The following is a 12,592-nucleotide window of genomic DNA, read 5'->3' as shown; positions in this document are numbered from 1 at the left end:
ATAATTAGTGAAAGCAATTGTACCCGTAAGTGGATAAAGCACTTGGTTAGGAGGCATCATAACCAAGTTGGTTTTTACAGCTGTAGAAGTGGTTCGAAATTAGAGAGGGAATGGATTTTTAGCACTTTACCAAACATAAAATCAGTATTTCCTAAATATCAAATCTGCCTCTGTCATTAGAGTCTGGTATGGAGAATCTTTTGAGAGAGATATACAAGCTGTTCAAATTTCAGAAAAATTGCTCACTGAAATTTAAACATTCTAGCTAGAGGAGTTAGGGTCTTGTTTCCTGATCTTTTTTGCTGATAAAAAGCATACCTTTCAAAAATCCAAGTATACCACTGAAGAGTCCCTTTCATTGACTTCATGCACTGTTTTTAAAGTGAGAAATTCAAGACTTCTATAAGTTTGGTAAGGTGGAAATTCCCTTTCAAGAATGCAGAGCTGATTTTTCCTCATCAACGCTTGCTTTTTTAGATGTCCAATAACCACAGCTCTTACAAGAACCCCAACGCAGGGGCTTCAGTTTACACAATAAGGCAGGCTTCCTCAACCTTGACCCTCCAGATGTTTTTGGCCTACAACTCCCATGACCCCTAGCTAGCAGGACCAGTGGTCAAGGATGATGGGAATTGTAGTCTCAAAACATCTGGAGGGCTGAGGCTGAGGAAGCCTGCAATAATGCATCTTCCCTCTCCTTCCCCAGCACTCTCCCCTCTGCCTGGTGGGTGGTGATGGTCAGCAGAACCCCCAGAACAGCAGGAGGAGAAGGGAGGATAATGCCATCTGGCAAGCTGAAACGCTTTCACTGATGGAACTATCAGAAGAGCACAATACTGCATTCCTCTTATTGTACTTTCACATATTGTGCTAATTTTCAGCAAACGTTTCATGCATTTCCCCTTCATGTTTCAACCCTCTAGATTAGGAGCAACGATGAAGTTAAGAATCACCACAGTGGCAGTGGCCCCCTTGCTGCACATTGGCCCCCTGCATTCCATATATGAACAGACTAGTTCACATTCAGGAACAACAGGCTATGTAAGGCATAAATAATAACTTTGGTGGTCTTACTTTTGCTTCAACATACGCAGACAGGGCTCTAAAGCATGAGGTTGGATTTGATATCCCGCCTTTCACTCCCTTTAAGGAGTCTCAAAGCGGCTAACATTCTCCTTTCCCTTCCTCCCCCACAACAAACACTCTGTGAGGTGAGTGAGGCTGAGAGACTTCAAGGAAGTGTGACTGGCCCAAGGTCACCCAGCAGCTGCATGTGGAGGAGCGGGGAATCGAACCCGGTTCCCCAGATTACGAGACTACCGCTCTTAACCACTACATTATCAACCTTTTTATATATAATTTACAAGCATATATATTATTAAACATTGATTTAGAACTTACCCCAAGTGGCTGTTCTCCTAACCTGTATAGCAGTGATCGGAAACCTCGAATCTACCAGTCTCTCCACAGGTTTTACCTCCTCCTAGGTCACTGTTTCCCCATAGTTGACCTACTACCTTCTGATCAGCTAAGCAGCATTGGTGGGAGTGAAAACTGTGAAGTGTTTAGATTTTAACCTTCCCTTCCTGAGATCCCCACATTTATTAGGTAAAAACAGAGGAGCAACAGGGAAGAAGGGACATGGCTGAGTCCCCCTGCCCAGCTGCCCAGGGAAGAAAAGAGCAATCTTCCTCCATGAACCGCTTGCTCAGTTTCTATGCTGAGAAAGAAACTGCCTCAGTGAACAGCTCAGAAAGCAAAGCAAGGTATGTGTGTGTGTATGTAGAGATATAGACACATACACACAAAACACACATATGTGAATCCTTTGGCCCTATTTAATTTGTGCTTTGGCTCCCTGCCACCCATGTTCTGTCATCAACTACTCTGTTCCCCTATGGTAGAGGATAGAAGTGGCGGCTGAAAGACCAAAAGAAAGTGTGTGTGCATAGAGCCTAAACTGTAAACGATCAAAACATGAGAGAATATATAATGCATTTCCTCTTCATGTGGTGCAGTGGTCAAAATGGGAGCTTTACAATTTCCATATTTTTTGGCACATGATTTTTAAAAGCCTCAATGTGCCTCTTAAACGGGATTTTTAAAAATCTTGTAATATGCATTTCGTTCTCTATACGCTTCAATAACTTAGTAGCTGGTTTTGAAGCCATTCAACTCACCTGCCTCTACTGCCCGTGCTGGAAGTACTAGGTGGCCTCACAGGGGTGTGTGAATTGGATAAACCTAAGAAGGATGAATCATTGTTTACACCAGCAGCATGAGCTGTATAACTGCACATCTACAGTGATGCAAGCGATATCCTATGTATCAGCACAGACATTACCACTGGTAATAAAATAATTCAAAACTTCTACATTCAATGTCATTTCACATTAATTAATCTCACAATTTCCCCCCTTAAATGAAATAGTTGCTCTGATTCCTTACGTCTTAAGTCAAGCCCTAAATTATTTCTAATCCCAATTACTTTATTCTGATGCAAGTATCATAAAAGAATACTAATGACTGCATATTAACCACAAAGATATGATACATTTAAAGAGAACCTACACTAATATAGGCTGACAACCCTGGGAATAATCAGAGACAACTGAAAAGGTTGGAGTGCAGAGTAAAACGGGCCTGAATGCTGATTTACTAGCAATACATTTTTAAAGAGACCTTACACACTGTGAAGTATGAAGTATAATTCAGAGCAATTTTAGTGCTGCCATTTGTCCAGGTGTGTAGAGAAAGGTCTATAAACCAAGTTTCTCCTCCTCTCGTGATTTTGCACTTACTTCCTACATTCCACAGCAGTGGCACAAATAGGCAAGTTATGCTAGACTGAATTTTCACAGTGGCAGATGAATTTCAAGAACAGGACTTCAATTGCACTCTGGCACAGAATATTACACAGCTGCAAGACTATATAAATAGTACAGAAGCACCAGAGCATGGAACAGATATGAAAAGAGATTGCTGTTCAGCTCCACACTAGCCATGACAATTGCACTCATTTTATAAACTATTGTTGTATATTATGATATTGTGATTTTATTGCTTTGGTTTTCTGGAAACTGCCTTGGAAACAATGACGATGGGTGGTATAGAAAACTTAATTTTAACGCTCACAGGATTAAAGCCTGTAGTCAACAATGCAATAGTTGCTGGTATGTACTTTAAAACTATTGGGCTCATGAGCCACAATAATACTGCTTTAAATCTATTTCTACTTGCGACTTGTTGAGCAGGAATCTTTTTGCTGCACAGACTGGGTTACACTTTCTAGTGAGCTGGTAGGAGCTGCTGTGCTCCTTTTTATAGCCCTCTCATTTACAGATTATTTCATGAAGGGGAAATTATTTCATGCATAAAAATTGGGCTAAATCACAGACACTGGAAGAGAGAAAGAAGTGCTCATCGGCATTATTGCAGAGGTTACTAGAAATAACTGGATGAAATTAAAAACAGGGATGTTAAGACCTGAGAAAATGTACTGGAAACATCAAATTTCTTTAAAGTATTTGGAGCAGTCATTATTAAAGTTGCTGGTTGCTTTAAGCAGGTCTCAATTTAATCAGATATGTACAGATGCCCACTGCCTCTTCCCAGCTTACCTGATGAGCCTGGAGACAGGGCTGAGGGTCCAGGGGAGGGATTCATACTGCTTATAGGCTGAGGGGGTAGATGGCTGCCTGCGATATACCTACTTAGTAAATTATCTAAGTTACTGGAACCAGCATCTTCCAGCTGAAATAAAGGAGGACAGCCACACAGTGATTCTGCCAAGTCTAAATGCAGCATGCTAGAAATGACAGCTTGAGGATCATCTGTATTTTCACTGAAGGAGTTTAAAGCACTAGCACTTACTCACATAATAAGGGGAAACAAACAGATGAATATTCAGTTTTGCCATATTTGTATTTGCTATATTCCTGAATGTATAATCAAGGAGTCGAGGAAATGACACGCCTACAAATTATTAATAAACTTTAGCATAGAATATTGTAGCAAAATCTTAGAATTCAATGAGTTTTAAGAAGCAAGCTTATTTCAAACTCAGTTGTCAATACTGATGCATAGGTTTGTGTCAGAGAGAGGTCTACATTCAGAACAACTTCCACTCTCTGCTTACAGAACTCATTCATTGCACCTTATATTTTACTCACAAAGTTGCCCTGATTTGTATGTTTTAACTATCTTATTCAAATATAGGACAATAAACATAGACAGGGAGAAACCATATGCTTTCAATATTACTAAGAGGGTTGCCACTAGAAGAATGGAAAATATATCATATTTTTTTAAAGCTGATCAGGCAAAAATAGTTTAGGATACCTGATCTAGTTTTAAACAAGAATAAATTTATTTTGTAGTAGGGCTTTTCCTTCAAGTAAGGTCCAAGGGTAGCACTGACCCCTCAATAATCAACACTACGGGAATGTCATGTAAAAGTGGGCAAGGCCCAAATGAAAAAGATTGTGTGGCCTTTTTGTAAGGACACAGTTTAGGGAGGTTGTGAGGGAGTTACAAAAGTAATTAAGTGAAACCCCCAAATAAAACACACATTTTGACATGATAGTACAAGTGTTTTAGAAGTTAAAAACCCACTTTTAATGGACACATTTGGAAAGCCTTGTGTATGTGCTTGTGGGCTGGGAACAAAAAACCTTGTGGCATCATTGTGGAGGACCCACAGAAGCATATGGGGGGTGTTGATTCATTAAATGACAAGGGAGAACACAAAAACATCTTGAGGGAGCCATGTGGCCCATGAGTTAGGAATCCCTACCTTAGAAGACACACAGCTGAACTGAAAACATTTCCTGCATTTTAGTTTCAGTGCAGAATAAATTCAGACACAGGTTCCAAAAATCGTAAATGCTGCCCCCCAGCAAAAAAAGATTCTAAATAAGAATACTGATACTAAATGGTGTAAAATGAAATGAAAGAGTGAAGCAGATTAGGAGGAGACACAGTGATTTGTCCAGTGAGTTTCACAGCTGATTAGAAAAACAAGACGGTTCTGGTCAGTTTATGAGACGATGACCCAAGTCAAATGTACCTTTTCAATACAGTTTTTTAAGTGTTGACATCAAACACACAATTAGTATCTAGAAATTCTGATGTCATATTATTAGCTTTCAACTGATTTCATATAGCTTGCTAACCTGTATAGGAGGAATATCTGGCAAGGAAGGCAGATTTTCTGGGTTGGTTACTGATGGAATAAGCTCTATTGCTGCTACAGATGGGCTTGTTGGACCACGGTTCGCATTGGCCATGGTGGCTGTTGTAGGGCTTGTTGGGTTGATAGTATTATTGTGCACTGAAACAACTGGGAAGGGACCTGCATGTCCTGGGTTTGAATGCTGCCAAGACAAAGGAGAGGGGGAAGCAAGAGAGAGAAAATATTGTTATGATAAGGAGCAAACTCTTTCCTATGCAAAACTGGAAATTTTCAAAGCTTGTTGCTTTCCTGCAATTCTCTCCATGAGTTTCCCATTGCTGATAATTGTTTTAAACCTTCTAAAACATTTTGCATTTTATTCACTTTTTTATAGGTCAGAAGGTTCCATAGAAATTTTAAGCATAAACTTTTTCTCCTCTTTTTAAAACCTTTTTGCAAGCTTTCTACTCCCCCTCAATCGGAGAACGTAACAAATTATTCCCATATTAACATGCTGGTTATCCAGCCAAAAGGCAATAAAGTTGTGAAAGGTAAAATATGGCTGCAAGTGCATTTCATTAGATGCTCCATTAGCTTAAATACTCTGCATGTGGCTAGTAATATCCAAATTTTTACAAGATTCCTATTATGCGGCTCTTTAAACAGCCAGCAACATGGAAGTAGATGTCCCTTTCAAAGAGGTTTCACAGCTGATATATATACATAGAAGGTGAGCTGAATCAAAAGTCCAGAATCAAAGATGGGAAACAAAATGTGCACACAGCATATACTTGTCTTTGTAAGTGTGGCTGCATCATGTACTGGGGCCCGTTGTGGCGCGGTATCCCTGGGAGACGAGCAGTGTTCTGAGCCATTCTCATCTGGTGGGCTTGGAAAGCACCGCAATTCATTCCCCTCTGCATGGTCTGCATACTTATCAACCTCGGAGGCTACAAAACATTATGTATTTTAAAAAATGAGATAAAAGCAGTCCTCTTTGCCAAGTGAAGTAAATGAAGATGCATCTTTGTGCTTTACAAGACAGCGCTGTAAATCCTACCTTAAACTTTGTGGAATAAGGTAGAACTCAAAGTGCCAAAGGTGCACTTTAGTGTCTACAATGAGTGTCTTAATTTAGATCATCTGAAACTTGCCTGTTGCTGCAGCATCTGTGGGCCTGCCTGGCGAGGAATCTGCCCTGCAGGCTGCCCCATCCTCATCTGTTGTAACTGCTGGTGTTTTTGTTGTGCGTACACCTGCTGTTGCATATGCTGGAGCCGAAGCTGTGCAAGATTAATTTGCGGTGGAGGTTTGCTGATGTGGTTTGTTCCCGGAGGAACTTGTCCCACTACTACATTAGGAGTATAACCTTGGGTTGGTTTGTTTTCAATAACAATATTACCTAAACAACAGGAGAGAGAATTCGTCAATCACAAAGTTATTAATTTTAAGCTAAATGTTAACAGTCTAGAGGTTTTACACTATGTACACCCTAGCTTCACAGCAGCTAAAAAGTTAAAAATAAATGTACTTTTAATCAATATATTCAGAGACTGGTAATTATTTGCACTTCCTTATTGGCTTTAAATAAGATATTGGTTGTGATGTACCCATATCTTACCTTAGTTTCATGCATAAAGATACATCACAATCAACGTCATGCAACACATTTTTGCAACAAAGTAATTTTGTGTCATCAATAAGCATTCAATATTTTATGAACTCATTTCCAAAGCGTTAGAAGGAAAAAGACCTAAATACAGAGTAATTATTGCTTGTGCATAATATGCAAATTATATATTGTAACTTTAAGCATTCTAGAGATTTTTAAAGGAAACACATTTAATACTTAAGAGACTAAAAGATGAAGACAGAAAATCATACAAATATAGCTCTGTAATTTTTACACCAGAGGCCTTTTGCAAGTGGTGTCCGGGTTATGGAATATCCTCCCCATAGACAATTGCCTAGCTCCCAGGCTGTAGTTTTTTTGATGCCAGGTAAAAATCCTTCCCTCAGTCTTTTCATTTTTAGAAACATGTTTAGGTGCCTTGGGACCATTAGAACATTGTTCTGGTTTTTGCTGGCTTTATTTGGATCATTTAAACTTATTTTTTAATTTTATAGCCATGCTGTATTTTATGTGGGGGTTTTTTATAAAAAAGTAAGATAATTTACTGTTTTCTGTTAATGCTGTAAGTGTAAAACAAAACCTCAGAACATTTATAATCATTATAGGATAATAGGGGCCTTGTGTTTCTTTACATGTAAGAGTCTTTCAATTATAATCACATTAAACAAATTATCTTTCTGATTCAACTAAGCCGGCATGCTAGGAGAAGTCAGCATAAGGGCTCTCAGTAGTGCAACAGGGCTTTCCCCTCACCTCCCTGCCACCTTCTCCAATTCCACTCTGAAGAACTGGGAGAACCCCCAGAACATTGTGCGGAGGGGAAGGAGGAGATTGCTGAAATGCTTCAGAAGACGGAACAATCAGAAGAGTGCAAGGTTTAATTCCACCCCTTGTCTTGTGCAGTGATACTGAGCTGAAATACTGCAGTGTCCCTTAATTCAGAACTACACAACAGCCAGCTATGTCCTTGCTATCAAAGATTAAGTTGAGCAGTGAAAGATGCTTGCAAAGATGCTTGAAAGTTATTTGTAAATAAGACCACGCTGTTTAGCAATATGATTTTTCTGTTTCATCCTTCAAACAGGAATTTGAGTGATTCACAACTTTAACACAAGTATGGGGAGACTGTGATCCTCCAGATGTTGTTGGGACTCCCTCTCACCAGCCTCAGCCAGCATGGTCAAGTTCAGGAATGATAGGAGTTGTAGAACACCTAGAAGGCTATAGGTTCCCCATCCCCATTTTTACATTTTAAGTACTGTGCCCCAGGTTCAAAAGACTATATGGGAAGCTTCTGAGCACATACTAATGTCTTTTACAGTACAATTTTTCAAACCACAGACCTCTGACACAGCTGAAGCAGCAAGAGTTATAGGACGTCCTAGCGTGCATATAGAGTCGCTTGCACATGTCCAACAGACACTTGTCTCTTGGACAGTCTCTAAGCTGGTTTTACAGAAATCCAGATTAATGCATCTTAAAATACTTATAATGAACTGAATTTGTGTCACCAAAGCAGAAGACAAGCATCTCAATTCTCCATTGTAGCTAAAAGTTTTGCATTTATTAGTTGCTCAAGAAACTTTCTGCAAATTAATGTGAATTGTCTGATAAATGTGTAACTACCCCTCTGCATTTTTAAACAAGCAAGATCTGTTTTCTTTTGCCCAGTTCTGCCAGTCTGTCCTTTTCTTGATCATCTGAATTATAAAACTAGTAAGTTCCTTGAAGCTATTCTACTGTAAGTTGCAATGATTGGTGTACCTGGTTATTTCTTACATGAACCATAATTCTTAATCAAAATACTTTTTATTGCATCACAACTTCGACTCAACTTTAGTAATTCTAAAACAAATACAACTTCCCGGAAGGGTGACAATCTGTTTTATGCAAGACCACACACCATTTATTGAATGGAGGTCTAAAATTAATTATAACTTAGAAATCTTTTCTTCGGTGTTACTGGAGCCAAGTCAGTGCTTGCACTCCAGTACCATTAACCACAATGGGAGACCCCTCTCTCAACAGTTTATTTAGGAACTTGACAATGACACCCATGGTTTTCCCTGGTTTCAGAATTATCCTTGCATTGATTCTAGAGATTTGTTCTAGTCATATGCATTTGTCAAAGGCCGTCCTCATCACTGTTCATTCTTCAGTAAATTAAAGACAAGATTTATTGATTTATTTTAACTTTCTGCTCCCTCTAGGATTCCTCTGAAAATATTTTTTTTTAATGTAGTTTCCAAGACTTCATTTCCAATACCTTTTTCAGTTCCCAATGTATAGCCCCAATCCAAAGGGCCACATGATGAGCTCTGCACATGTAGTGGGGGGTTCCGATACCTCCCCCTTTCCAGAAGCATCCCCTCACAGTGCCCAACAAGCTGCCCTGAAGCTTGAGGAACCTCGAAAGTGTCCTCCAACAGAGTAAGAGGAGTTGCTGCTGGAGAAGAACACGGGAAAAACCTGGTATGGACATGTAAGCCTTTGTACACACCTACGAGGCTCTAATCTATTTTGCTCAGTATACTATACTGGCTCTTAATTATCCAACCAACAAATTCTCTCATCAACGTTCTCTGTTCTTTTATATTACTTGTAGTTACTATGGGGAGGTATATAAGTCTAACACATGAAGGAAGGGATTTTAATACACAAACATGGATCTAAATGGGATTTTGCCTGCTATTGCCCTTTCTCCTTCTATATATGCCAAAAGATGGAGAGCCATGCATGAAGGTATAGATTTCCCTCCTGTGAAGCTGTCTCTCACTTGATACTAGAGCTTTGCCATGCCAAAGAACGCATGCACCTTGCTCAGTCATTGCATCACTGAAAGAATCTTGTTTTCACTCATTCTAATCTGTCGCTATAAGGAAGGTTAATAAGTCTTTAAAGCCAAAATGTCCTGCCGATACCATGCAAAAGTATTTTGGGACCAGTTGGAATCTGGTGCCCAATTTACTCTTAGAATATCTAAAATGTGCTGCTAAAAGTTCTGGGAATTTTTCAGCCCTGTTTAGCTGGTATAAATATTATTCATATTACTAAGTCTACAGGACAAATACTAGACTGAGTTTTCCATGTCTTCCTATTGTTTTCTACTTCTTTGTTTACAGAAATACGGCAACTGAGTTGCAGCCTAACATACTAAGAAGTTTGGAACAAACAAGTCTTCTTTCAACACCGGAATATGAGCTACCAGATCTGACCCTCAATTGCTTTCCCCTTCAAGGAAGCACACCAATTGTAGACTGACATTTTCCAATGTCCTTTATTACCAGAGAGGAATAGAAGGGAATGACCAACATAGTACTGATCTATACAGAGCAATCTTGCATGTAGTTCAGGAGACACTCTCCACTCCTCCGTCATCACCACTGTCATGACCCGACCCTCCCTTCTGTGGTGCCTGCTCATCACTCCACCTCTCTTGTCACAGTGCTTTCTTAGAAGACTATTAAAGCTAAAATCTGGAGAAGCATCTGAAGTAGCCTAACACCGCCGTATTCAATGATTAACAGCAGTGCAGCACTACCTATTAAGGCATATCAATTTCCAAGTGAATAACGATGCATCCAGACTGTAGAGAGAACTATTCTAGTGACAGGGAGTTGCATGCAAAGCAGAAGCATAGTTTGAGAGAAGCATCTGGGTAGCGGCTGCATATGTTATAAAGCTTTGGCTCGGATCCAACCCCATATAAGCAAACAGATGACAGTTCATCATGTGCACAGGAGAGGACTTGCCAAACAAGGGGAGTTTGGCTTAATGTCTGCTTAAAGTCAGATAATTTTATACAATTATACAGTGAAAAAAAGCTTCCTGGTATGAATGGATCCAAGACACTACCACCAATTTTAGTGGTAGTCTACAGAAAATTCTATCTAGTTCATGCTACTCATCATATTAAGAATTTTTGCACATTGAATTCAGCTTTCAGAAAAATGGAACACCCTCTCACCTAAGTTGACTACATTCTTTGCCCAGAATGTGGGATCACAATGGAAGCGTATTGCTCCATTAGCAGCTGGGACAGGATCACATCGTGCTTTTAAAATATGTCGCAGCTGGAACGTGATCTGTGAGAAGACAAACACTCTCAGATTAGTGATGACATTGTGCGGAGAGTCAACAAAAAGAAGTCGACAAAACAAAATGCAAATTGTCAACAACTGTGTGTGGCTTTGAGCAAGCTGCCATCTCTTATCCTAACCTATCTCATATAAATAAGCTAACCCTTATTTTCAGTCGCTTAGAAGAATTGCAGGATACAAACATGAGGTCGCAAGAGAATTACTACTGGAGTGCATTACTTCTAAAATACAAGAAGGTAGATTTTAAGCAAATAGATGGTGGCACAGGACTAAGCCACATTCAGAGTATACCCAGTGGAATGAAAATACTTACTCACTGAAACCCACTGATTTCAATGGATCTACTTTAGGAATAGCTTAGTCTGATACCAGCCAGAGTTCATAAGTGATAACTTGTATTTTTATACATGCCTGACTTTAGTTGTACCAATGTTCAAATGATAACACAGAAAACATACACAAAATATAGAACAAGACTTTAATTTTTCCATATGAGTAGAAAGCAAACAATGTATATTTGACATGGGAAAAGTTCTATTCTAAGTCAAAACCCCGGAATTGGTTTTAAATTCTAATTTGCTTCAATGATTAAGGTGTCATCCAAAGCTCAAGTCATTCAATGTGAAAGACATACACCCTGAGCAAGGTGCTAGACTTTTATCACTTTGGAATTACAAACTGAGAGAGCCATACCAACACTCAAAAATTATAGTAAATTCCCCCTAATTTGTTCCCCTTATCTTCTAGCAGCACTTCCGGCAAGCTAAATGCCAAATTCCAGTACCAAAATTCTAATGGAAAAACGTGCTTCCTGCCTTTCACTGAAACAGACACAGGAATTATTGAGAATTGAGCAGGATCAGTTCACAGCAGCTGCTGATATTGATCCAAGGTGGTAAGCAGTGATGCAAGTAAAATTTTGATGGCCCACTTCAACTGGCATCTGAATTATCATGTAAACACAACTTTTAGAAATACTGTATTAATTTTCCATGCTATATAAATGTGCTAAACATTTAAGCCAGTTGCCAAATGTAGTCCAATATGGAAGGTAAAACTTAATCAAATAAAACACATTCAGATATAGTTTTATGCAATCAGGGTTTTAGTTCTGATTTGCAGTCCATCATTAAAACAACTGGTTTTGACTTGAAGCAAATCAAGTGACAACTTCATCAACTGAAATTTCTGTTTTGGGGTTTTACTTTATCCTGGTGTTTTGTTTTGCTTTTACAAGTAACTAGAGCTAGAGAGGGGGAATGGAAAAATTTCCTTGGGAAAAGTTTTACTCTTTTAGAATTCTTGGTGATTGCTGTTATGGTTTTTAACTTAACTACCCAAATGAAGTTGTTCATTGGATGGTATATAACTGTTAAAACTGTTGGCATCTGTCTGTCTGAAGAGACAATGGAAGAGTGAGTCATTGGGTGGGTAAAGTCAAACCATTGGAGAGTTAAAGTGCCTCTTGTGGCTGTAGAGACTAATATGGGAGAAACATGTTTTACTGCAGGTAGAACAGATAAAGGTGTCTGGTTTCACTGTTACAGAAGCACCATGGCATTTATTCTTCTGTGCTTCTCCTAGCGGTCATTTCTCCTCTGGTCACTACTATGGATACATGACCTGACTGCCTTCAGGCAATGCGGTCATCTGCAAGGGATTACCACATGGCATGGTTAATGTTGC

General features: G+C 39.3%; 2 protein-coding genes across 8 annotated transcripts in view; both read right to left on the bottom strand.

Moving 5' to 3' along the window:
- The window catches only part of BCAS2 (BCAS2 pre-mRNA processing factor), a 203,184-nt gene that overhangs the window by 144,465 nt on the left and 46,127 nt on the right, over nt 1-12,592 (bottom strand). The window lies entirely within an intron of this gene.
- The window catches only part of TRIM33 (tripartite motif containing 33), a 53,571-nt gene that overhangs the window by 10,067 nt on the left and 30,912 nt on the right, over nt 1-12,592 (bottom strand). For 2 of the 7 annotated variants that reach the window (XM_081194666.1, XM_081194669.1), the window contains exons 8-14: nt 10,774-10,891; nt 9,073-9,252; nt 6,328-6,575; nt 5,956-6,123; nt 5,175-5,375; nt 3,621-3,753; nt 2,181-2,244 (exon numbers count right to left, since the gene is read on the bottom strand). In XM_081194666.1, the coding sequence (XP_081050792.1) occupies nt 2,181-2,244; nt 3,621-3,753; nt 5,175-5,375; nt 5,956-6,123; nt 6,328-6,575; nt 9,073-9,252; nt 10,774-10,891 (1,112 nt within the window). The remainder of the gene's footprint in view (nt 1-2,180; nt 2,245-3,620; nt 3,754-5,174; nt 5,376-5,955; nt 6,124-6,327; nt 6,576-9,072; nt 9,253-10,773; nt 10,892-12,592) is intronic. The other 5 variants (XM_081194671.1, XM_081194672.1, XM_081194667.1 and 2 more) reach the window with 4 other exon arrangements.

The sequence above is a fragment of the Podarcis bocagei genome (assembly GCF_964188305.1).
Source record: "Podarcis bocagei genome assembly, chromosome: 5".
Classification (NCBI taxonomy): Eukaryota; Metazoa; Chordata; class Lepidosauria; order Squamata; family Lacertidae; genus Podarcis; species Podarcis bocagei.
This window is presented reverse-complemented; position numbering and strand designations above follow the sequence as displayed.